The following is a 26359-nucleotide window of genomic DNA, read 5'->3' on the forward strand; positions in this document are numbered from 1 at the left end:
TATGAGTATCAGTGTGACTGTTTGTTTCCCCTGACCTGTATGAGTATCAGTGTGACTGTTTGTTTCCCCTGACTTGTATGGGTATCAGTGCCTGACTCTGTTTGCCTGATCTGTATGAGTATCAGTACCTGACCGTGTGTTTCCCCTGACTTGAATGAGTATCAGTGTGACTGTTTGTTTCCCCTGACTTGTATGAGTATCAGTGTGACTGTTTGTTTCCCCTGACTTGTATGGGTATCAGTGTCTGACTCTGTTTGCCTGATCTGTATGAGTATCAGTACCTGACTGTGTGTTTCCCCTGACCTGTATGAGTATCAGTGCCTGACTGTGTTTCCCTGGACAGGGCCAGTTCCAGCTATAGGCAAATTGCCAGTTGCTCTGGTCTCTTGAAGTACCTGCAATGTGCAACATTCATCAATGTTCTTAGCAGAGTAGCGTTTCCATTAGGGCCCCTAAAAAAGGCAGCCTTCATGTGTATTAGTTTGACTCTGCGGTTTCTTCAGTTTTCAGCTGGGATAAATTTTATACTGATCATTTATACAGACTAAGTAGTTTCTGGAATCTTCCTTTGCTGCCTTTCGATGCCCCCTGTGCACACAGAATTATACCTCTTGTCGTTTCATCTGTCTCTTCCTTCCACACACATACCATCACATGCTGACATAATGACCATCTAAATGCTGATTACATACTGCCTCAAGAAAAGTTTTCTATAAATGCTAAAAAAAAAAAAAAAATCTGCTTCGAAGTGTCAAAGTCTCACATCAAACAGAATCACAGTCCCGTGAGATGTACCTGTTTGCTGTTAGAGTTTATTATCAGTTTGTTTATTCCGGTCTTTGTCTCATTTGAGAACAACCATATGGGCTGGTGGTGAACAGCATTCTGGGAAATCCTCCGCGCCGGAGACGGGTTTGCTCTTTTGCAGGTCCCCGGGGGGACAGCCTCAGCAAAGAGTAGGTGCAGAGGGCCTGGACCCACAACGTGTACTGGGGGGGCTCACTGTGAGGCCAGTCCCCAGCCATCAAACATTTATATTTAATTAAGGCCTCCTCCCCCCGACGTGCGCCTGTCCTCGGTTGGAGACATCCCCCGTGCTTCATCAGAGGCTCCCATGCCAGCAGTCAGAAGTGTTAAAACTCTACATTCACACGTCTGATTCACTGGCTTAACCACATTGTGGAAGGAGTGGGGGGGAGGGCTTTGGTGCAAATCTGTTTGTGTTCCCAGTCCAACAAAATACAAAAACACAACAATGTAAGAGGACCCTTATTGCAGTTTGTGAGTCAGGTTTTCCACCGCGATAAAAGCCCACCCTCGACCAATCTCAACCACACCCCACGCCCCCCACCCCCCTCGACTACCCTGCCATGTCGTGCTGTGCTGGGGGCTTGTGGCAAGTGTGGCTGGGGGGGGGGGGGGGGGGCTACAGACGTTGTAGTTAGTCGGCAGGCAAGTAGGGAGCTGCGGAGCTGCCGGCTTTCATCTCTCACCCCCATCCGCCGACCACCCCCCCACGACCCCCCACGCCCCACGTTTGTGCTCCTCTTGCACCCTGCAGATGCACAATTGCCATGTTGCGACTCAGAAAGCAGATCATCAGACCGGATTCCTGATCTGAAACCCAGATGAAATAATTTCATTGTATTACCTTATTAACCATTTGTGGACCATAACAATTAGCCGTCACATTTGATACCACTCATGTTCAGCACAAATTTTTCATTACAGTATAAATCAAACCCAGAGTTTCTAAAAATCAACACACGATGTGTGTATTATTCATTATTCTTTCAGTGTGCAGTTTTCATTCATTTGCTTTTAAACACAAATACTACACACTCACATTTGGATATCACCCAAAAGACAACCAGACTCAACAGCTCATCAGCAACAGATCACCTAGAATTGAGCTGACAGCATTTCACCTGCTTGTGTGGTGCCTTAACCGCAATACCACCTGCTGACCAATCCCCTTCTGATTTCAGGCTTACTAAGGACTCTGACATCTTTCTATTCTGATCAACGAGCATGTCTCTCATCCACAGAATCTCAGTACCTAGGTCATGAAACCCATGCAGTTTGTGAGGGATATTGCAATTCTGGGGGGCCAGGGATGATCTTTCACTCTCCAAGTGGAAAGCAGGAACATGGAAACGTGCCTTTTGAAGGCATGAGGCCAGAGGTCTGTGAGGACAGAGGGTACAAGAAGACAGGAGTCAAGTTACTGATCCTAGATCAGGCCCCTGAGGGAGCCTGACTACAGAGAACTAATGAAGCATTTAAATGATTGGTTATTAACAAAAGTGAACAGCATTCCAACATTATTATTATTATTATTATTAGTTACTCCCTGTGATGTAGTACTGGATAAACTGTTCATAGATGGCTATTATTATTAATATTATTATTATTATTATTATTATTATTATTATTGTTGTTGTTGCTGTTGCAATTCTGCATTGGATATAAATTCATTATTACAATTATTGCTTCAATGATTATTGACAAAAATAATTGTTCTATATGAATTGACGTGCAACATATGTTTTACGTTTCAGTTTGCTGATTACTATTACTTCCCTTTATGAGGTTATCCATAATAAACAACATGATTACAATACTTGAAGGGAACACTAGGCTATATAAGAATTTGAATGTGAAATATTGTGTAGTTTATAGATGTGGCCTGTAATATAGATGCCAATAAGTTAACGGGGTTATGCTTATCAGTTTGGGATTAAAATCCTAGAAATTCATACAAGGCAAGTTTGCGAAGCGCTCTGCTTTGCGTGTTTGCGGTGTTTATTCCGTAATGATCCGCGAGGGCTTATCACGGGCTCCGAGAGAAACCCCCGGTCCCCTGCCTGCAGTTAGAAAAGGACGTTTTTAAGCTAATGTCTGCCGTTATCTGAAGGCGATGAGCCTGAGCCGGTATGTCTGTGTGATATGTCACTTCATCCCAGATGGCTGCTGCGGTACCTGAATGGGTTGTAACGACTATAGAAAGTTCTTGCCCCTTTGCAATTTACGAGGACATCTATCGCTAAAAACAAGGTCGAGAGAACAATGATCATTGTTAATGGGTTTCTGTAATTTAAATGAGGCACCTAAGAAATGTAAAATAACAAAAACGTCAAGAAAATGACGAAGATTAATTAATGAATAGGCCTAAAATAAAGCATAATTATGAACGCATTTTATTAACATTGTAATAATTAAAAAAAAACGCATCTAAGTTTATTTCCCACGTTAGTGCTACGCAAGGTCAGAGCGGTGTACTGGCTGTGTATTTTTGTGTATCTATGCGTCCTCTCTGTGTCAGACGCTGACTAGCATCGGGCTCAAATCGCGCTTTTTCAGTTCACCGACGTTTTCCGGGCATCCGCGGCCAAACAGAGCTCCTGGAAAGCAGCACCTCCCCGCCGCCTCTACCTGGCCACAAGCGCCCAGGTTAACCTTCACGTTCGCCAAGTCACTGACCTGCGAGCTCCGGGGGGATTTACTGTGTTATTTTAAATATTTTTTTTTTCTACAGCGACACTGCAGGAGGAAATCCGCAACGCTAGACCCGCTGGACGTGCAAAGGCAATGCGCAGTCCTTTAATTTTCTTTCGATTATAAATAAATAAATATTATTATTAATAACAATAATAATAATAATATTAATAATAATATGAATATTAATAATGCACACGCGACTCCTGGGGGTAAAGATGCCACGTCTCGGAGATAGGCGTGAGGCCGCCGCAGTTGTTTCAGTTCCCAGTGCCCCTCCCGCCAGGGGTCTTGTGTCCAGGGATCCACTAATGAGACGCAGTTATTAATCCTTGTGGCGGGGGTACGTGAACTCAGCCGTCAGCGAAGGCTGCTGCAGCCGGCTTGGCCCGTAAAACCTGGAATGCTTCCCTTTCATGTGCTCTGCTGATTATCCGCTCTGACAACAATATGGTAAGACTTCCCTTCCCCTGTCGTGCGGCCCCTGGCCCCCGGCCACGGGAGGTCATGCTGAACACACTGAGATTTTTATAGGTGGTCAAGGAACACGCTGACAGGTCAGAGGCGACGCTCTTTTACAGGGAGACGTTAACTTTGGCCCCGTTTGCGCTTACATTTGCGCGTAGGCGCTATATAAATCACGTTTAATTTGTTTATTTGGACTCCACAGGACCATAGTGATAATTGATGGAAATTAGACCAAAAAAAGCGGCGAAATAAAACGCTGCGAGGAGACTTCCAAGCAGGTTCATTTGCCTTATTAAATTAATACGTTCGCGGCGTGTTAAATACGATTGATTATGAAGATTGTTCGTGATTTTTTTTTTTTTGTGTGTTTAACATTTTATATCGAAATGTTTTGTTAATCCCCACAAGTATGACTTGGATGACCGGTTATAAGATGGATGGATCGCTATTTTATTACGCCTTTGCAATAAACGGACACTCACGATTCCTCATATCCGTTTTAAGAAAATCACAAAATAACTGACTTTTATGCTACTTTCGACGCAAATTGTAATCTAAAGGCATGTTTTAGTTTAATGTAATTTTATGATTATAATAAAGACAATCTCAGACAGTGAGAAAGGAAGCGATGGCACACAAAGACAACCAAACGCGTTCCACAGAGGCAGAGCAGAACCTGGTCTTGCCGGTGGTTCCGTCCCGCTTTGTGCGGCTTTGACCTCCGAGCCCTCGGCCGTCGCCGCTACGCTATGATAGCCTCGGCAGGGGCACGCTGCTCGGTGTACGCTGAGATTTTATCGTCACATCGTGTCGATCGGTAGAAGCGTGATGTGACAGGTCTGGCTGCAGACCTCCCAGTGATTGTCTTATTGCTAAGGATTTACTCCCTTGCAAATGTCACATTAATTATTAATTATTATTATTATTATTATTATTGGTGTTGATCATTGTATCGAGACAGAAATTGAGCTGTGAAATCAATAATACATTATTATCAGAGTGAAGGAGAGAACTATATATGATATATAGTATATAAACTATATTAAACAGTGCAGCCATTAAGATATTTACTGAGAAATGTGTTTGAATACATGTGTGTAAATAGTATATAGTAAAATAATAAATAGTATATTTATAATTCCACAGGGTCAGAGTAGTCAGAGTAGCGTAATGCTTCAATTGGCAACTAATTAACACCTGAAATACCAGGTGAGGCTACTTCCTATACTTATTTACATAAAGAACATCAGGAAAATCACCAAGGTAGTTCAGAAAGCAGCAGACTCTGCAAGGAGTACACTCTTCAGGTTTCACAGTTTTCGCTTTGGAACGACATGCGACGGGGCAGTGAGTCACATTACCTGGAGTTCCAGGTGTGAATCTGTCACACGCAGAAAGGTGCTTCCAAAACATACAGGGCACTGGCCTCCAGCGGTGAGTTTAACCCCCCCCCCCCCCCACACACACACACACACACCACTATCTACCCCCATCGCCGGCATGGCTACATTAAACGTTTTCCCGATTGCTGCAGATCTCACAGAGCCACCCGAAGACTGACACAGCCACGGATCAGACGGAGAGCCTTCCGCGTCGAGCCGCCCGGGAACTGAGGAGACTCGCGGCAACGTGGGAAGGTTCCTGACACGAAATTATCACCTCCACGCTCCACTTTGATAGCATGATGCGGGTGCCTAATGTCGCCTTTTAAGTCCTGTCAGTGTTGTGATTAGGCCCTACGAAAGGCTTCTTCTCCCTATGCTTTGTGAATTGAGTATTGATTAGCCCTCTTTTATGATAAGTACCTTCTGCAGGACCCCGACTATGAAGGCCTCCCATTAGTGCATGTACTCTCAATACTCTTTAGTAATTAAAAGCTTCCAGCAAGTCGACACAAAATGAGACAACATTAAACATGGTGTCATTATGCTGCTCTTCCATAGGAGGCCGATCTCCAATCGAACATCCGTGTCGGGGATCGTGACCATGTGCGCTGACAGAGAGCTGGGTGCTCTCTCCATCTCAGAACCCCACGGACACGTGTGGGACGGGTACAATGGCTCGGTTAGCCCTATCTCCTGGCTGATCCTAATAAGCGTATCTCACGCTGACAGAAGGGCACCACGAGTCGGGTGAAGCTGCAGTGCCTGATGCAGTGGTCTCTGCAGGTGCCCCCTCCGCACTGCTCCCTGAGAGGGGCTCATGGCTCTGCAGAACCGTGCCTGCTTTTGGCTTCCTGCCCTTCTACTTCAGGACAGCATGGCATTGCTTTTGTCGCTTTTCAAATCAAAATATTGATTTTAGGGGATTTTGTTTTCTAGCCTCTCCTCCTCTTCTCATTATGACGCTGCAGCCAGTCACCAAACCCCCCCCCCCCCCCCAGACTGGTGATACTGGCCCCAGCCTCTCTGATGTTCCACCTGGGAGGACATATTAAAATCCATTTAGAACTTCCTTTTTGAATTGTGAGACAGTCTTGCCCCACCAGCGTGTTTCCATGAAGCATTTCACAGATCTTTGTCCCTTTTCCCTCCTTTATCTCACTCTCTCCCACGCAAGCGCACGCGCATGCAGACAGATATACCAAACAAATACGTGCACACGCGAGCGATCGGGGAATCGTTTCACCGAAGGTGATGTAAGCGCTCCTAGATCTTCGGGATAAGGAATTGCAAAAGAATACAAATCTCTAAAACACTTAAAGACATAATATCCTATAACAGTTTCTGAATAAGTATGTCATAAAATCTAAAACGTTTAGTGATACATACCTATTTGAATATATTCATGTAATTGTACAATTTAACAACAATATTAATAATAAATAATAATTCAGGTAAATTTTAAACAAATAGATCAAAGTTTTTAATTAAAGGAAAAAATATGAACGATGGTCTTTGAAAACATTGATGTTAAAATATGTTCAAATCACTAAAAAAATACGGGTAATAAAATATGTTTATCGTATAATTATATATGTAAAACATTAAAATGTTAATATATATATATTATTTTAAAATATATAAGTCGTGCAATTTTTATAAGTGCATGACATGGTCTCGGAAGCCGAGGCCAGAGTGCGTAATCCCGGCCACTACTACTGCGATGCACCGCAGAGCACTTACCTCTAATGGTCCCGACATTTAATTGAACAGCGTTTAAATTCCTGCAATGCTGGAAGCACGATTGTAGGTAGTACTGCAAGAAATATTATAAATAATCGGACTCTTTTGCTTGGATTAGTTTTGTTTGACTTTTAAGTCAGTGTCCTTTAATTTTAAATGTAGCATTTCCTGCAAATATTTTGCCGAACGTTCGCGCAATTTAATTACTTTTGTCGAATGTATTTAATTCGCCTGCCACTTTCAACATTACAACAGATTTTCTGTTCTACTATTTGAATCCGAACACTTCTGATTTCAAGTCTATTCCCATAATCACTTAATCACTTTATTACCTGCCGTTGGCAGTAACTGATAGCCCACTATTACTACTGGGTAATCGTGTTTATAATTAATTAACCATTATACATATCAATTGTCGTGTGAGGGTTAAAAAAATCAGTCCGATAATTTTTTCTTTAATTAAATATCTACATATACTGAAAGTCTAATTAAATATGGGTGTAAGAGTAGACGTCTAAGATCCACTATACTCGTACAGCGAATACGAAACCATACTGTCGGGGACCTGAGAGAAAAAAGTAAATGCATTTTACTGCCACATGGGGGCGCTGGAGGTGACACAATACCCTGGACCGTGACCCTTTAAGAACAAGCCGTTTCTGCTTTTCCTTCAAAGCGAAAAAAAGATGTGGTGAACAAAGTATAAATTAGCGCCGTTTCTAATTCCTTACGCACAGTGCGAATGGCCCTGGTTGATTAACAGCAACTGTGAATTTACAGTCCCCTTAAAATATGGTTGTTTTTACAAATGCAATATATCGTTCTCCTTAAGTGCATTTGTACGCGTTGGTAAATTAGACGAAGAACAGCACTGGTAAGTTTATTTTAGTTTGTAATAACCGTGTGCATGATTTAATTAATCGTTAATGTTATACGATTTAAGATATTGGGCAAAACGAGAATCAGGCTGTTTATGGGAAATGCTGTCAACTTGTTGGTTGTTGAAAGCCGTACGCGGCTTTATATGAGTTCGCACCGTGCTCCGGGGTTCCTTCGCATTTTGACGCAGAAAGGGACCGGCTTCCATCTAGTCCGATTTCGTCGTGGCTTGGTATCACCGGCGAGCAGCTGTTTTAATAACGCCGTGTCCCCTAGCTTAGCTGTCTATCCGCGCTACATCACAGGTTCCTTCAGACGGAAAAATAATTGGCCGTTTTCCCTCCTAGAAGGGAAGGGACGATCCGGTGGGATTTGAATCCGTGGTTCCCTTTCTATGAAGCCAAACTAGCTGCTGATTATCCACACAGACTGTATTGAGTTAGACGCGGTATTAGCATTAAATTGCTTTTTCCGCGCGCGTGATTTCCTTCAGACATACATTCATACGTTTTTAATCGATTTGGAAAAAATATGTATTAACTTACGAAAATATTGACGCTTTATTTCTATTTTTCTATCGTGAATGTTGTTTTAACATGTAAATAGAAATTAATTTTAATTATGGAATTTGTTTAAGCCGGATTTACTTTATACGAATTCGTAAAGACTGTATTCTAAATGGCTGCAAGGGGGTACAAACGAAAATAATTGTTTTCAATAAATACTCACTATCCAATATTACTGAAAAATACACACCAGGGTCGGAGAAGCGAATGAGAAAAAAAAATACGTCAACACCTTTTTGAGGTAAGACAACTAAACAGCACGGGCGACAAGTTTCCACTGAAACTTTTCACGCCTTTTTTCAAACACCCGCGATTCGTTTATTCTGTAAACAAACTATAATTTGTCACTACATTTATAAGAAAAGAACTGCTGTAGAAAGAGGGGGAAATCAAATTATGCGCAAAATTGTATATCTTTAAACGTTAGATACTGATTTGAATATTGAAATGTTAAATGTTAGAAACAATTTAATTAGCCGTTTTTAAAAATGTTTTATTTGGTTTATGAACACCCTTATGAATAATATTGTACAGAAATTTAAGTAGGCCTATATGTTTGTTTGTTTTTATTTATGCATATATTGATGTCCCCCTTTTCACACAAAAAATATTGAAACTGATGGGGCCGTTGAACGCGGTCCATGATTAATTAGTGAACCACGAAGAAAGACTTCGGCGCATAACGCACGTGTCAAGGAAAAAAGGCCCCGTAACAGGCTGCTAATGAGAAATCAGTTATCTCTTAATGCGCTTGTGGACTCGCCATTCAAGTTTAAGTATCTCCAAATAGGACGCGTCTGGCTTCAATACACAACGATGTGTATGGGCCTATATATGTATGTATGTATGTATGTATGTATGTAGGCTATGTATATGTGTTTATACACACAGGGAAGATAAAACTAAATTCCTGCGAGTTTCGGACGCCCAAATTTCAGTCGTGCATTGAGAGGCGAACAGTTGATTTCGGGGTTGAATCACATTTAGAGGCCGTGCGCACACAGTCCTTGGTAAATGTTCAATCATTGAAGCTCCCACATGGTGGTAAATATATTCTAAGTATTCATCAAAGCAGTTTAAAGAAAATAACTGTAAAGCGATTATGGGTTTTAGTGCAAGTCCTTCTGAAATTCAACACGTAGCCCACTTGGCACAAACTAGTTTCTCGACGCAGAATGATGTTTAAAAGTGAAACTACGCCTTGAAATGTTTTCTTGAAGGGTTCCGAGGCGCTCGTGTTAATTAGCGTGTGTCTAATTAAATTAATGTCTGCTTCGTTCGGCCAATGGGCAGGGGGAAAAAACGGGGGAATGTTTGCCACGGATGTCCCGAAGCCCCTCCCATGACGCTCATGGCAAATTAAGAAGGCGATCGTATATAAGAACCCCGAAACGATTTTTTTAAAATCACTATCAGATTAGTGGGAGTCGTGGAAAAAAAAGCTGGAGGTGTGGCTGCGTAGGGCAACCACGGACAGCAGCGGGGAAACGGGGGACAGTCGCGTCTGAAGGCAGCCTTTGCGTTGCTTGGAGGCTTTTCTGCTGCGCCCTTCTTAAAGTCTCTGTGTCGCTTTTCAAGGATGCAGTTGGGAGAGGGGATTTTGCCCAGCGCTGCCGTCAACTTGCCCAAGACTTTTTACAACCTTTCGTCATCGGACGGCAATAACAGCCCTGGATCATCGCAGCTAGAATTTCAGGACGTGGATCGGACGGAATCCGAACCAGGCAGCGGGCCCAAAAAGTACTTAAGCGGCGGAGGAAGCACTATGCTGGGCGAGGGAGAGAATGAGAACTTCTCCGGAACTAAAACGACAACTGATGGAAGAAAAAGTTCTCCGGTGGTCGGTGAAGACGACCTTTCAAGTGGTAGCCGGTACAACATAGACGGATTCGGTTCCGATCGCTATTTCATTTCATCGTCGTCGCAGCAGACGACCGATGTGACCAGTCCTTGTTCCCTGTTCCCGTATGCGAGTCAGGCTGGGACTGTTTATCCCGGGTCCAATGGATCCAGGTATTCGGCCTCTCTTCACTATGGATCTGTCCTGCCACCGACGGGGTTTTCCTCTGTCTGCGCCAGCCGCAGCCAGTTTGGCTCAGGGTATCAATTTGGACAAGGTCCTGGGTGTTTGTACCCGTCTTACGCAGGTACGGGGTCGGGTATTGGCTCCGTACCGATCACTGGGACTGGGACGAGGGCTCAAGTTTACCTCTGCAATCGGCCACTGTGGCTGAAGTTTCATCGGCATCAAACGGAGATGATCATCACCAAGCAGGGCAGGTATGCTGGTTAACGGCACTTGCTGCCTTTAACACTACGACCATTAACCGTATATCTTGTAAACGCCTGTGTGTGTGTGTGTTAGTTCCTTATCAGTATTTAAATTTGCTCGTCGATTTAACTTAAAATCATGCGTGATATACCCCAAATAAATACGTTAATTAAATGGCATACTAATTCGTGACGTATTAATTCAGATAAAGCAGCGAGAACAATGTTAAGCCGCGTTTTTGTTGGAGGTGTAGCAAATTACCACATCTAGATCATTGGGAGTTTCAGTGTGTATTTATACCGTGTAGCCTCACATACATAATAATATAAATTTTTATTTCTTGCCGTTTCCAGTAAGGTATTTTTAAGAACACTCTTAATATTTGCTCGCGTTTTCTTTCGGCAGGCGAATGTTTCCATTTCTCAGTTTTAATATCACTGGGTTAAACCTCACGGCCCATTACAACGTCTTTGTTGAGATCATCTTGGCCGATCCGAACCACTGGAGGTTCCAGGGAGGCAAATGGGTGACCTGTGGAAAAGCCGACAATAATATGCAAGGTATTGCCATACAACTTATGGAATTTTGCAGCAGCCGAACATGGTCACTGATCTGCGCGTCTTAAGTTATAATCGGGCCATGGTACGGATTGTCTCGCTTTTATTCCTGAGGCTGATCGATTAAAGACCTGGCAATTTAGGCGAACTCTGCTACTACACGATTATCCTGAAGTGTACTGTGATGAAGTGTTCAATTTTTATTTTATTATGTTTTGTAAGGTAACAAGATGTATGTTCATCCGGAGTCTCCAAACACGGGGGCCCATTGGATGAGGCAGGAGATCTCTTTCGGCAAACTGAAACTGACTAACAACAAAGGCGCCAATAACAGCACTCAAGTGAGAATGCCCTCTGGCTTCTGCTCGATTCTGACGACACTCAGTTTTTTTTTGTTTTTTTTTTAACGAACTAACTTTGGAAGTGCAATTATGTTGTGGCAAGACTAATGACTCATTTTAAGTATTTGCCCTTCTAATGTAATATTCACTAAGGTCTGAAACCTACACCCCCCCCCCCCATTTACCTTTTCACTTTTTTTGAATTTTAAAAATGCCACACACTACTATGCTGTGTTTCCTTCACTCTATAATAGCTCACACATTTCTAGTGTAAACTGATGGCTTCTTCCTCACCTCTGTAACCCCTGTATAGATGATCGTCCTTCAGTCTCTACACAAATACCAGCCGCGGCTGCATATTGTGGAGGTTACAGAAGATGGCGTGGAGGACATGAGCAGTGATTCAAAGACTCAGACCTTCACTTTCCCTGAAAACCAGTTCATCGCGGTCACTGCCTACCAGAACACTGATGTATGTGGAATGGTTCAGCATAAGTCACTGGCTTGATTCAGACACATGACAAGTGCTTTAAAGTATTATTCAAAAGTTCTAAAAGATCTTTCATTTTTCATAGATCACACAACTGAAAATTGATCACAATCCGTTTGCAAAAGGCTTCAGAGACAACTATGATTCGTAAGTATTGGCATGCATGTGCATTGGGGGGGGGGTTTAGTCCTTAACATTGTCAGTGTTCGGTTGTCTAGTGAATGACCGCCTTCCATTGCAGCATGTACACAGCCCCTGAGAGCGACCGGCTGACCCCGTCACCCACCGACTCACCGCGCTCCCACCAGATCGTACCAGGGGCACGCTACGCTGTCCAGCCCTTCTTCCAGGACCAGTTCGTGAACAACCTTCAGCAGAACCGCTTCTACAACGGCGAGCGGGCCGTGCCGCAGACCAATGGGCTCCTGTCGCCACAGGGGGAGGACGGGACCCCGGCACAGCGCTGGTTTGTGGGGCCCATGCAGCAGCCGGGCTCTGGAAAGCTGGAACTGGGGGCCTACGAGGGAGACTACAGCAGCGGGGGCCTACTGCCCTACAGCTTAAAGCCCCTCCCACTGCAGAGTCCGCACAGCCTTGGATACTACGCTGACTCGGCGTTCACCTCCATGGCCACCAGCTGGGGTCCCCGGGGCCCGTACCAGCGGAAGGTGGCCACAGGTCTGCCCTGGTCCCCGCGGCCCAGCCCCCCAGGCTACTCTGAGGACCACCTGTCTGGCAAGGACAAGGCCCGGGAGGAGGACGGGGCAGCGGCTCCCGGCCCAGCCCCCACCTGGATCGACACACCCCCATCTCTGAAATCGCTGGACTCCTCTGACTCTGGCATTTACCCCATGGTGTGTAAGAGGCGCAGAGTGTCCGCTGGCCACTCGAGCACAGAGAACTCGCCCACCATCAAGTGTGAGGACTTGACCACTGATGAGTATAGCAAGGAGACAACTAAAAATATGGGCTACTATGCCTTTTACCCGAGCCCTTAATTTTATTTAATTTTAATGTCGGTCAGATTCCCTCCCCAAATGTCCCCTGGGCCCCTCCAGCCCTGAAGTCCGTTTCTGAGCAGCGTGCTACTGTGTAACTTAAGGTGCCAAACTGTACATCACGCAAGTCGTGCGAATATTTGATCATCGATGTTAGCCCCCCCCCCCCCACCCCCATTTATTTTGATAAGCATGCCCCATCCCTTATTTTATACAGATGTGATCTATTTATTGACGGCTCTTTCCTGTACAGTATTTGTGCAATGTACAATGTGCGGTATCTTGTACAAAAATGTCTACATGCCAGTGTTACAGAAATCGATAATAAAAACGGCTCGCGTGCTTTTCAGCGTTTTCGTGGTCCTGAAGCCATAGTAGTTAAGGCTGCGTGCTGGAACACATTAAGTATTTGTCTCACCTCGTGCCATCCGTGTCCGAACTTTTAGAAGTAGCCTACCAGATAATATTGGTGAAACGGCGAAGCTGTGCTCGCGACGTTGAGGGTGGGTATGCATTTGCACCCCTCTAAGTAACCTTTCTTCAAGTTTTGATTAAAATTTTAATTTTGTGATCAGGTTCGCTGTGTTAGTTTTTTTTTTTTTTTTTTTAAATAAAAGGGTTGCGTTTTACCTAATCGCTGAACATTTTGTGTTTGAGATGACACGCGTGAATGAGTGGATTTGCGGGGGCAAAAGGTTTTATTAGTTTCATTTTTTAAAAATCTGATTTTAACCTTGGAAACGAAAGTTGGAACTGAGTGGGTTGTAGGTGATGGCTCTGAAGTGCAATGTTATTGCGGCCTCGACAAAGACCTTTTTGAAATGTCTGACTTAAAATTATCTAGAGATTTTGCAGCGGTATATATAATTCTACAATTTCTTGCGTGAAATTTTTTAAATTGCTGCGAAGTCGGGGTACTCATTCCCGTTGCAATGAACACCATATCAAAAGCGCTACATGGTTTAAACGCTTCTGAAAGTTTGACAGGACTTGAGGGGGTATCAGTATTAACTTTCAGTTTATCGCTTCGATCTTTACACTTAAATATTTTTTAGCCTGCAGGGAAAACTTTACTTCGTCATAAATTTAAAAAAAAAAAAATCCGTTATTTAAAAGTGAAAGCTGCTACTTTAAGCTGTGTTTATAAATTTTAGTTTGGTAAAGGCGATAAATATGCGACTGATTTTATATTTGGTATATGATTGAGATATATATATATATATGTATATATATGTATTGATTTACCCCCGGTCTGTTGTACAGAGTTGAGACAAAAAATTGAATTTTAATAGGTGACTTTTCTGGAAAAATATACATGTGCTTAACCAAAAATGACACATCAGACCGCCAAAGTAATTGCGGGGCATAGTTTACTGTAATTTCTTGCCCATATTGTGGGATAATAGCTGCTGGTGTGGTGGGTATTTAACCGTGCAAAGCTTCAGCGCTGCCGTTACGCTGCGTGACCCCGCCTGTGATGCTCGCTTCTCTGGTGCTGAGTGTCTGAATGGCAGCGCGTGTGCAACTCGCAACTTCGCTCTTGCTTGCGGGAAAGTTCTATTTGTCCCCCCAGCGCTGCTTTTCTCGCAGCTTAGTCGTATAGGTTTGTGCTCATGCGTTTAAATGATTTTTTGCTGGTCTTTCATGTTCACTGACACGCCGGAACCTTGGATTTACGCCTTGCTGTTTACCGTGACGCTGCGGCTACAGTACAAAGGAAACAGCCGATTGCCGTTTTATATCTCGTTTTATTGGCAGATACCGCCTTTCTATCGGAAAACCCATTTTGCATGCTTTTTTTTTGTAACTGGAGATATCCTCATGTCTTATCGAATTTTGCAAAGGTAGTGAGTAATAATCACAACTAGTGTTACACGTAAAACAGCATATAAAAATTATATATTTGTGAAATTTGTCCGTGAATGGTGTGTGAGTGTGCCCTGCGATGGGGTGGCGCCCCATTCCGCCTTAATTCCCGTGACAGGCTGCTGCACAGAACAAGCGGGTATGGAAAACGAAAGGACAGATGCATGACAATGTATGTGATAATATTGGAACATTACAAAATTATTTCCATCAATATAAACATCTGTTTCGATGTTTATACTGTTTTTAATATCAATGGGAAAATGTTGCTAATATCGATTACATAGTACATATTCTGACTTGCTTTCGCTATAAATTAAACCGGTTAGACGAACTTTTAGGAGAAAAGTTGCCTGATAGATGCTTTAAATTTACAATCATTTTAATCCTCCTGTGTTGATAATGTACGATCGCTTCTTGCCCACGCAGCAGGTCAATGTGTGTGTTTACGCATGTACACTCATACCGCCTTACCACCTCAGAGATTTCTTTCACCCACAGGTTCAAAAGGAAAATACTTCTGAGATAACCGACAAGGAAGAAAAACCCTTCAAGCCACAATCAGATCACCTACGTTTTCTTCAAATTTACTCTCTTACAAGAAATCATAAGACTGAACATTTTTACTCTTTAGAATATTGCAGAATAGCGAACGGACGCTATGGTTTGACAAAACACAAATTTGGACTCTGAGTATTTTTGGAATGACCCGTACAAATTTGTAATATAAATAACGAAATAAAGAAACACAAAAAACACAAAGGAAACGCACTAGAAATACTATCATTTCATTAAAAAAAAATAACATCGTTATTTAGGGAATTAGCGAAAATTCCACAGATAACCTCTAATTAATATCAATTTATGTTACTATTTGGTGATTTTCTTTTACTTTTTAAGTTATTCTTTGTTTATAAAATAATGTGTTATTTTATAAGCAATTGCACCTGCACGTAACATGCCGCGTTTAGTTTATGGAGAAAAGAAATATTTATTATGTCGATATTTTTACGTAGGTGTTAATGAAACAGGATGTGGATAATAAATTCTTATTGTAATACATTTTAACACCTGGTAAGCCAAATTTAATTTTAGTTACTATTGTAACAAATGCTTAATCGCTTAATCTACTAGACAGCAGCTCAGACATTGCTACAGTAACGGGAATATATAAAGCGACAGTGACTTTTACTTCGTTACTCTTTTATAGGCTATATGTATTTTATACAGTTGGCTATGTTTGACTTACATGACTAATATTCTTTAAGGTTATTTTGCTAACACCTAGAATACAAGGGCTTTGGTCCAAGGCCTCAGTCGGTCGGAATACAGTAACAGCTTGATTTTTTTTTTTTTTAATCACCGATCTCTACCTGCTGGTTTTTCATCGTTTTTCGAAGTATGTAAGCGAAGTAGAACCGAGTATTAAGGATCCTGTTAACTTTGTGAGAGGTTAGGTCGCTCCGACAGGTCTTTGCGTTTGAATTAATGTAACTGCAGATTATTTGATATGCATGGCGTACAGGACACTTTTATTTAAAGAGTTTAGATCCATCAGCTTCCGTAAACGTCCAGTGACTGTTTCTGAATTAGCATATCATTCTACAAGCAATTGCGTTATGACACAACACTAAAGCATGCACTTACTGGTGTGACTGGAAGATTTGTAAAACAAAGAAGTAAATGAACGAGATCAAGATCAAGTAAATCCAGGCGGTAATCCAGCATATCAATAATCTTCTGTCCTGAGCGATACACCTATTGCTGGTTACGTCATACACTGCCAATGACTTCTTGGTGTCTCATAGCAGAAAAGCAAATAGCACATCAGTCAACTGGCACAATGGCACCCAACTACTGCGCGTGACATCATTGGCTAGTTTTTCATGGTTTTTATAGGACCTTGAGGCTGCCATAGTGCATCTTACATAAAGGCGTTTTTATTTTTATTTTTTGCTCGCAGTTTGAGCCCCAGATGTGCTTCACCGGACATCCCAACACCACAAAGATAACAGTTCAGGGGTGTACATATACAAAACGCAGCTATGGCTTCTCCTGCCCAGCCGTGTCATGGTGTTTTATGTTGCATCGAGACATCTTGGCCACACTGCATTCTGAAAAGTCACCCCCTCCTGGCCAAAGACAGCGTTAGCTTTCTGAGCCTAGCATGGCGCCCCCAGCCCGAAAGTTTCCTCACCTCTAAAAAGCAGTGATGTTGTTGTTAATGTTATTATTTTTTATAATAATAATAATTATTATTATTATTATTATTAATAATAATAATAATAATAGTAATTTTTATTATTATTATTATTCGGCTCCAGGCCTACCCAAGTGATGGTAGATAGATGATGACTGTTTAATAGTATTAATAATATTATTAATTAATATAATTAATTAATATAGTTTTAATAGTGTTTAATAGTACTAATAGTACTGTTATTAGTATTATATTGTGATTATAATAATGTTGAGCAGGCAAAAAAAAAACGAGGAGACGAGGATAATTCTGCATTAAACAGCTCACAGCTCTGCGGCAGAGGAGGCGTCTCAGTGCAGCAGAGGAGGCGTCTCAGTGCGGCAGAGGAGGCTTCTCAGTGCGGATGCCATCAGCCTTAGTTTTACTTAAAGCTGACTGGTTATAATTTGCCCCCCAATCACACCCTGCTTCACTCTGTTTCTATCCTGCTTTTGTTTTAGCGCAGAAATTTCTAGAAGGCCGGAAGGCTTCTTGTAAAGGATGACAAACATCCTAGAGGAGCAGACGGAAGCAAAGGTAATAAAAGTTAAATACTGTCACACCCCCTTCAGTACTCTTGACTTCGTTTGTTAATTTAACGGTTTCTGTTTCCATGAGGCAAAAAAAACAAAACACAAAGCCGTGTAGCACATGACGGCCTGGCCTGGTAATACTTCCGTTTTCTGCACTGTTATCCTAATTTTCTCCTGTTTGAATTAATTTAAATACCTCAGCACCTCGCCTTTCTTATTTTAGTTGAGTATGCTGTTGAGCTCCTTGACTGAAACGTAAGTGTCTGACTCACGCCAATTAACACCTTCAAATGGGGTTCTGATGCTCCGACTGGTGTCAGACGGCCCGACTTGTGCATAAATGTAACTAATTAATCCTCCTAGGATCGTTGCCAGAATCAGAATCTCAGAGGTGCAGTGAGGGGGTGCGGTTAAGAGTTAGGGTTAGGGTTATCTTAAGGTTTGACCAGTTTATCTGTCTCTTTAAACAGTGGGCCGGGCTTTTGGGACCCGGGTGTGGAGGGGTGGTATGGGCTGGCTTGGAAGGGTGGGGGGAGGGTGGTTGATGTGTGTAAACAGCCTGTAACATGGGGCCTGATTTGTGCAAATGGGCATAATGTAGAGCCTTCACTGGTGGATTTGTGGAGTGCAGTGTTGGAGTTTGATGGCTCAAACTGCATGTCAGGGCACAGAGTGGGGACTTAATGAATTTCTATCAATAGGGTGTAGCGCTGGGGTTTGACTTGTGTAAATGATGTAATGGTGAGGTCTGATATATTTAGGCACCCTAACACATGGGATAATTACCCGCAAACAGGAACTATCTCATTCCCTTTCTGTTTAGTTCTTCATGCCGTCTACATAATCTATTATACCACTTTGTCAAAGACTTGGCACACCATAATATGAATGTTAGGCTTGTCTAAACAAGCTGTAATTAATAACAGTAAATGAGGCCTATAATGATGACTTATCCACCTTGGTCCTAGAAGGTCACAGTGCCTATTAGGCTAGTGAAACAAAAAACCTGACCTCATTAGTCGTTTTCCCCTTGTAATCCAGCCTACCTCACGACGAGGAGAATTCTGCATTTAAACAGCTCAGATTTGTCAATTTGCATATCTTACCTCTCAGGAAAGCACTTCATGATCTTCACAGCTTCCATTATCACTGAATCATACTTAGCACATCTGGGATTATAACTTGGAGGCAGCGTTGACGTCCGCTGGATGGAGCCTCCCCCCCCCCCCCCCACCGCGTTTCAGGCGTATCGCGTGTCAGTCTCAGGCACAGCCGACAATCCCGTGAGCAATCAACACTTCGCTCTGAAGCAGCCCAGTAAGACGCGTTTGCCATCTTTTTCGAGCTGCGGGCCAAAGATGTGAAGCACAAGAACTCGGATTGAAGGGAGCGCAGGCAGCCAGAGCTGCGGTGTTAAAACGACGAAAAAGGGAGACGTCAGTACCTATAGCCCTAAGACAGTGGTGTTAGTAGAGTTGCCCCTTGATGCTGAGCCCTTCCCGCAAATCAGACGCTTCCCAGGATGCTGAAACTCCACAAGGTGTGGGTGGCTGGCATCTATGTCAGAAAAACAATGCATCGTCCAATCAGATTTCCAGGAAAGCTAGACAACGGTCTGTCGCCAATGAACATTCATGACGAACACTGAAGCGCTGTTAGTCCACTTAAGCATTTAGCAACGTGACCAATGAAAGTACTTTTTCTTACTTCTACAGGCCGTCGTCCACTTACAACCTTTGCGAATCAAGGGATGTGCAGTCAGGTAAGAAGAAGGGCACAGCGTCTTAGACTAAGGCCTAAGCTGATCTTCCAGTCAGGCACATTCCTGGACACCCCTTGATGGTCTGGATTCAGGACCCTGGAGAGCGTTAGTGTGTCCCAAAGTTTATCATTAGAACAGAACTCATATACCGTTGCAGCTGGTATTAGTTGTTAAACATTATAATAAGTTACAATTTCATCATGTAATTTTAGTTTCACCGCAAATACGCACACATTGCATCTCATTCTTCTGATCGAACTCTCTAATCAGAAATAAGGAAAACCACGTGCATTTAATCAAAAAACATTTAGTGACAAAAATTCTGAATTTTAAAAGTATATATGGGAAAAACAAATTCCCCAAAACGATTCAATCAAAATAAAATGCTTTTTCGCTTTTACGTTCAATGAAAACGGTGCCATTTGCCAAAGGTGCCACAAACCACAAAATTCAGTGATTGCTTTTTGGCCGTGTACTGTAGGTAAACGCGCCCGAGATCAAGTCGCTGACAATCGCGTTTCGGTTTCTGTTTTCACTTGCATATGTTGGGACTGGGCGACGAAACAGGAAACCTTACCCAGTTCACTTAAAGTCTGCCGCGCTGAGCTTTCGAAAACGCACGGTGTCGCAGGATTCGAACCGTTCATCGTGTACATAAAGCATGAAAGAGTTACGGTTGCCTTTGGTGAGTGTTTACCCGTAAAAAGAAAAAAAAAATCTCAACACAGTACTAACCACTACCACTTTTTCATGAAAAAGTGGATTTGAGAAGCTTTTAAAGAAACAACTTAATAGTAATTCAGTCACTACTCAAGTACAAATCATGATCAAATATAGTTTGTGGTTAATTTGTACATTAAGTAAGAGTGAGTTTATGATTAAGTAAGGGTAAATATACTATATATTTGTGTCCCCTCAAGTGAAGTGTTACCAAAATGTGATATATACCTTATGTTTGTAATATATTTAGTGGGAATTTTTGTAGGGCTATTGTGTACTGCATGAATGTTGCTAAAGCACTTTATACTGAAAAATAACTTGCATGAAGACTGAAGATATAATCACCTGACTGATTCTTTGAGTATAGCACAGTGTCTCAGCACTGGGGCCTCGTACCACCAGCATTATGGGTTTGGTTCCAGTCCCAGTTCTGCATATGTGGCTTGAATCCTTTCCCTGCTTCCTCCAGGTTCCCTCCCACGGCCCTTCGCTGGGCTGGCCTTAGCATGCCTGTGAGTGTGCCTGTGAGTTTGCCTGTGAGTTTGCCTGTGAGTGTGTGTATCTATGCATGCTCTGTGACAGACAGGGCCTCCATCCTGGAGGGCACCCTGCCTCGCCCTCACGCCCTCCACTAACTGGGATGAGCTCCAAGATCACTGTGACCTTGAACTGGATGAGCAGTTCTGGGAAATGGATGACTGTGGTAAATACTGGGAGCTGAGAGACAGACGCAGGCTACATGTAAATATGTGCCGCTGACAGTATACAGTGATTATTTTTCTTCATGTTAATCTTTTTCAGTTAATCCTTTTTACTATTTATATAATTACAAGCAAGATGATGCACTGGGAGCTGGACAGAAGGAAGGACGAACCACGTCTAGGTGCATATGGATGTTTTATGGGGTTTCCAAGCGGTCAGAGGCATAAACGCATATCTTGACAGTCGATGGAATATGTGCATAAAATCGTAAGTCGTTTTAAAAACATGGGGTGGAAGCTTTCGCCACGGCAGTGTGATTCATGTTACGTCACCTGTTCTCTCACAGGTGCGTTTCCGTTCTAGTCAGCGGTCAGTGGTCACAGATCTAGGTTTGCCAAATTGACTCCTGGGTGTGTGTGTGTGTGTGTGTGTGTATGGAGGGGGGGCTGTTTTAAATGGGCAGGAGCTTTATGAAACACAGGAAAATCTGCAGGAAAGGCCACGGCAGACAGAGGACCACAAAAAATTTAGCGGGACAGTTTTCAAGCGACCCCTGCACTTCTCAGAGAGATTTCCCGACGCAGGTTTTAAAAATTTATATTTTAGGTGTCAGAAACCTGCAGAGTTCATGCTACATTGTTTCTGTAATCAGCTGCCTGCCTTGGTCATGTGATCCAGGCCCTCAAGTGAGCTACAAGCAGAATACAAATTGATTGTGAACTTTATCTGATGAGTTACATTAAATAAAAGCTAATTATGCATAAATATGAGCTTCTTTTAGAGGTCAGCAGAGCATTAGGCCACCCCGGCGTATGTGGTCACACCTACCTGTCCGTTGCAGTGTTTGTGCACTGCAGTATGCATATGGCTGTCACTGCTTGTTTACCTGTTATGCACGTCCATACGTGCGTACGCTAAAAGTTAGCCTCTCTGTCTTTGAGAGGTCAGAGAGCACAGGGGCTCATGCACAGGCAATAGAAAGCAAGATGTCAGGCTAACAAACGCCTCAGCTGGAGACGACCCACTGCTGACTGTGCTCTACTTTCAGGTTTTGCTGTCCTCCATTGAGTCCGAAGAGAAATAAAGTTACAGATTCAAAAAGGGATTAATAACTGGTCAATAAGCAGCGGCCTGAGAATTTAAAGCAGACAGGCCACAAGTGACACACGGAAAGCCTCTACGAGGAATACCACCATGGTCAACAGGGATCATGACGGTTACACGAGAACCAGAAGACAACAAGATAGACATGGACAAATATATATAAATCACATGCACTCCTGGCCAAAATTGTGGAAACACTTCCAATTTTTAGAGATTGCAGAACTTTATTCAACTATTACTCCAGTTACTTATTTCATCCAATGTATGATATTTGTAAACATTTTTTGTTTATAAACACTAACAACAATATTCATGTAGTAATTTTTAAAGCGTAATGCCAAAAATGCTAGGTGTTTCCACAATTTTGGCCACTTGTAGAGGAGACCAGGGATGGTTGTAACATTTTTTTTTACATTTTTGCCTGCAGCTCTGAGCTTTTTTAAGGAATCACATTCAAAATTTGATACAAAATACATGACTGTGTCTTCTTTTAAACGGCACAGGTTTCACACACACAGTGAATGGTTTAGCTTCAAACACATGGCGTGAAATGTTACATTTTACTCCATAATCAGTGATAGTTGTAACATAGCCTTGGGTTAAATGTTGCATAATAAATAATGTAAAAACAAATCAAGTTATTTATAGTTACCTCTCAGTCAGCCAATAATAAAACAGTGCTTCTCAACACCAGTCTTAGGGAGCCAATGTTACTAGCTTATTGAAAGGTCATCCCAGTAAAGGTCACACCAGCCCTCCATGGATCAGGTTCTCCACCCCTGGTCTGTGCATTTCACCCTCTGACTTTGAAATGCAGAAGTTTCTGGGCTTGAGAAGTATGGAGAAATACTGTTACAGCCATCTCAGACTGTGATAGTCATGAACAAGTTTACCTTAGAATTAGGTGGCCAGTGGTCATTGTCAACACACAACAACGAAATGTGTCCTCTGCATTTAACCCATATGTGACTTTCGTGACATAGCAGGGGGCAGCTAATTCAGCGCCCGGGGAAGCAGTGCTTGGGGGCGGTACCTTGCTCAGGGTACCTCAGTGGTGTCTTGCTGGTCGGGGATTCGAACCTGCAATCTTTCAATTACAAGTGCACTTCCCTAACCATCAAGCCACCACTGCCCACAAAGAGCCACAATATTAGCACTCAGAACTTGTGTAAAAGATATTTACACTGGCACATGATTTTAGTTTGAAAAATGTAACTACAAAGCTTACAGTGCTATCACAAAAATAAATAAAGTAAAAAATTACTTTCTTACCTCGAATTCCTTTTTTCCTTACAAATCTGAGTGTTTGTTACAGGGTGCTCCTTCTCCACATGTGAAACAAAGACTGAACTGAGCGTGTGCAGAGTGAGTTATGTCATTTGTACGTCGTTCCTGATTTAAGAGCTAACCCATGTTATAATCATCCCCAGTCTTCCCTCTGTATTTATATATAGATTTGCGCCCTAAAAAGTCTTGTGGTATGTGGGATGACACTCTCACCAACCAAAGTCACTTCACCTTCCCCTGGCTGGGTTTTTTTTTTTTTTTTTTACTTTTTGCACTTTTACATTCATTACTACTTCCGCTGCATCTTTTCGACAGCCCGCTACCTGTGTCTTTGTGTAGTTTGGAAGAATGATGAGAAATCTGCCAGGCCCCTGAAGGTGGACCGGCCTGGAGTGTGTCTGACCACCATAGGGGGCCCACAGTAGTTGGTCATACAGGAGTCCGTGAGCCCCACAGAGGAGACACGCCGCTCCCTGCGTGATTTTCCACCTGCGGCTTGACCGCGTTTTGTTCTTTCTTTCTCAGATGCACTGCATCCTAAAGCGTGTGAAAGCTCTGGGGAGGTGGACGCGTGCAGGCTCGCGCCTCATTGGTCTGTGCGCATGCAGGCGACGTGTTGCTACCCGAGAGGAAGACCACATAGGTACAAAGGAACATTACATTTTTGCATGATTACTATGGGTTGAAATAAAATAAACTGCTCTGTATTCTTCTATTAACAATTTTGTATTTCAAAGGGTTAGCATTATTATTCTTATTTTTTCTTTCATTTCGCCGTGAAAGAGTAAGATATAAAACAGCTCAATAAATAATTCACCTCCTCGGTTATTCGGGCCCATGTTTAGGAGTTGCTGCTCGCCACCTCCTGGCCATTCATAGAAATTACACCTCCGCGTTCTTCATCCCCATCTCTGTTAGGAGTTCCTGTCCTGGGCGATAAAGCTTTTTTGTAAAGCCAATAAACATCCGTTTTCTTGATTTAAAAATGAATAAAGGCTTCTCCCGCATCACCTGGGCATTTCGGGGCTTAGCTGTTGTCACTTTCTGCCCTACTTAGGTTTGCTTTTTTTATGGATTTCAAGGCCATTGTCGTGCAGATGAAGAAAAGAGACAAACAATGAGTTCACTGAGTGGTTTTAAATGATGTTTCCAGGGGAATTTCCTTTAATGGCCAATGAAAATGCTCTCATAATATGTGTTTAAAGGAAGACAAATTTGCATGTTCGAGCATTTGCAACGGTGCTTATGTCATTGTTGTTTTTAGTGAGGATTTGTGGGTACAAGACACTGTCCCACGGGCAGCACTAAGGTGAAGAATTATGAGATAGACTTGGGCTAAAGGTTTAATATGATCCACATGTTATAGGTGTCTTTGCGTTGAGCTACACACAGCAAACCCATGGAAATGAAGTTTAAACCACGACTAGAAAAGTCGTGTTTCTTTTAACTTTCACAGTTTTTCCTGCCAGGAGATCAGATGTTGTCCTTTCACTTCCGATCGCTGTAGTTCTCTCTCGTTCCCTCTTAACATCAGTAATAATGGAAGGTGACCCTTTCTGTCTGAGGATGGCAGCTTTTCTGCCAGTATGATTTTGTACTGGTCTACTTACTGGCGCCTTGGTCTATAGTAACTCAGTGTGGGAACGATATGGCCCTGCTCACTCAGGTCAGTGAACGCAAAGATTGTTTAGGAATTTGTTGTCAATTTGTATCAATTCTGAAATCGTATGCAAGTAGGTAAACACTTGATTTTCTGTAAAGTCAACTGTTTTAGTAGTTAAATCACATTTTAACATGAACTCCCCAAAAGGCCTAATGAAACATATATTTTTGTTTGAAAGTTGTATATTAATCCATCAGTGTTTGGTTGGATGTCATAAAATGTTAGCGGAATCCATTCAACTTCTAACCACTTATCCTGGCTGAAGAAGGGGGGAGGTTTTTTTTAAGAGGGCACATGGCTAGACAAAGCAGATACGTAAAAAATATACGCTTGACCGGTTTCTGGGGAAACACTTATTATTGGCCGTTATAGCAATGGCTTTTAAATACTTCAGCAGTTACCTCGCTATATTTGTGGGGCTGGGGGGTCAAAGTGGTATCTTTTTTATACCAGTAATTCGCTACATTACATTGTCAATGCTAATCATTTTTTAAATCGTTTTAATTATTAATTTTAATCAATTTTATTCCGTGTTTTGACTGATGACCTCTCATCTAAAGCACAATCAGTTACATAAAGGCGCCGTATGAACGCCAAAGGATTGCCGGCTGCTTATGTATTAAACGCGTCGTGTCGCTTTGACTCGGCTCGGCGACGCAGCGACAGCAATGGAAATTCAGCCATCCGCGACGGTAATAACTCCGCCCGAGGTGGGGGGTGATTTGGGGGCGGGCGGCTTCAGTCATCTAGCCGGGTCTCAGGACTCGGGAGTTTGCGCAGATTTGCCTAAACCTCCGTCTCAGAGGACGAGTCGGTAATGAAACCCATATATACGCGGCTTCATATTCTGCCTTATTAAGCAGGGAAAGGCCGCGAATCATTTCCTCGCAATCAGGGACCTCAGTTAATTGAACTCGGCGGATTAAGATTAGATGGATTGACTTTTTGATGATCTTCTGGTTTCAATCACTCTCTCGACGGAAAAAAGTATTATAATTCCTATTCAATGAAAGTAATACAAAATCTTTTTTGTTGTTGTTTTAATGGAGTTTGTGGCAGCAAACGTGCGTAATGGTAGAGGAAGGCATCGTTTGCATGCTGAATCCTCCGAGGCTGCCGGCCGGCTTGGCGGTGACACAGTTTCTCAGATATCCTGCAGTTTAGTCCTGGGATTAATGCATGCGGCTCGGGGGCCGGCTTTGTATTTGCCCGTGCGGATATAGAGCCAGGGACAGACCAATATAAACACAATGATTCGGACGGATGATCTTTTCCGGTGAACTGCCTAC

The 26359-nt window shown here is 42.7% G+C and overlaps 1 protein-coding gene and 1 long non-coding RNA gene across 5 annotated transcripts; one reads left to right on the top strand and one right to left on the bottom strand.

Annotated features, from left to right (window-relative positions):
• Nucleotides 1–1541: 1541 nt before the first annotated feature.
• Nucleotides 1542–7618, bottom strand: LOC140592610 (uncharacterized). Its single transcript, XR_011992960.1, has 3 exons — nucleotides 7092–7618; nucleotides 2060–2187; nucleotides 1542–1617 (listed from the first exon to the last, which is right to left on the bottom strand). It is a non-coding gene; the product is annotated as an uncharacterized lncRNA (long non-coding RNA).
• A 69-nt stretch (nucleotides 7619–7687) lies between these two features.
• LOC111841681 (eomesodermin-like) lies at nucleotides 7688–13770 on the top strand. 4 transcript variants are annotated; one of them, XM_023807612.2, is made up of 7 exons: nucleotides 7688–7965; nucleotides 10115–10816; nucleotides 11214–11368; nucleotides 11588–11706; nucleotides 12020–12178; nucleotides 12282–12343; nucleotides 12438–13770. In XM_023807612.2, the coding sequence occupies exons 2-7, from the start codon at nucleotides 10116–10118 to the stop codon at nucleotides 13192–13194; spliced, it is 1953 nt and encodes a 650-aa protein (XP_023663380.1). In that variant the 5' UTR covers nucleotides 7688–7965; nucleotide 10115; the 3' UTR covers nucleotides 13195–13770. The 4 variants fall into 4 exon arrangements, with proteins under 4 accessions (XP_023663380.1, XP_023663381.1, XP_023663378.1 ...); XM_023807613.2 differs by lacking the exon at nucleotides 7688–7965 and adding an exon at nucleotides 7992–8777; XM_023807610.2 differs by lacking the exon at nucleotides 7688–7965 and adding an exon at nucleotides 8819–9372.
• The last annotated feature ends 12589 nt before the right edge of the window (nucleotides 13771–26359 follow it).

The sequence above is a fragment of the Paramormyrops kingsleyae genome, chromosome 9 (genome assembly GCF_048594095.1).
Source record: "Paramormyrops kingsleyae isolate MSU_618 chromosome 9, PKINGS_0.4, whole genome shotgun sequence".
NCBI lineage: Eukaryota > Metazoa > Chordata > Actinopteri > Osteoglossiformes > Mormyridae > Paramormyrops > Paramormyrops kingsleyae.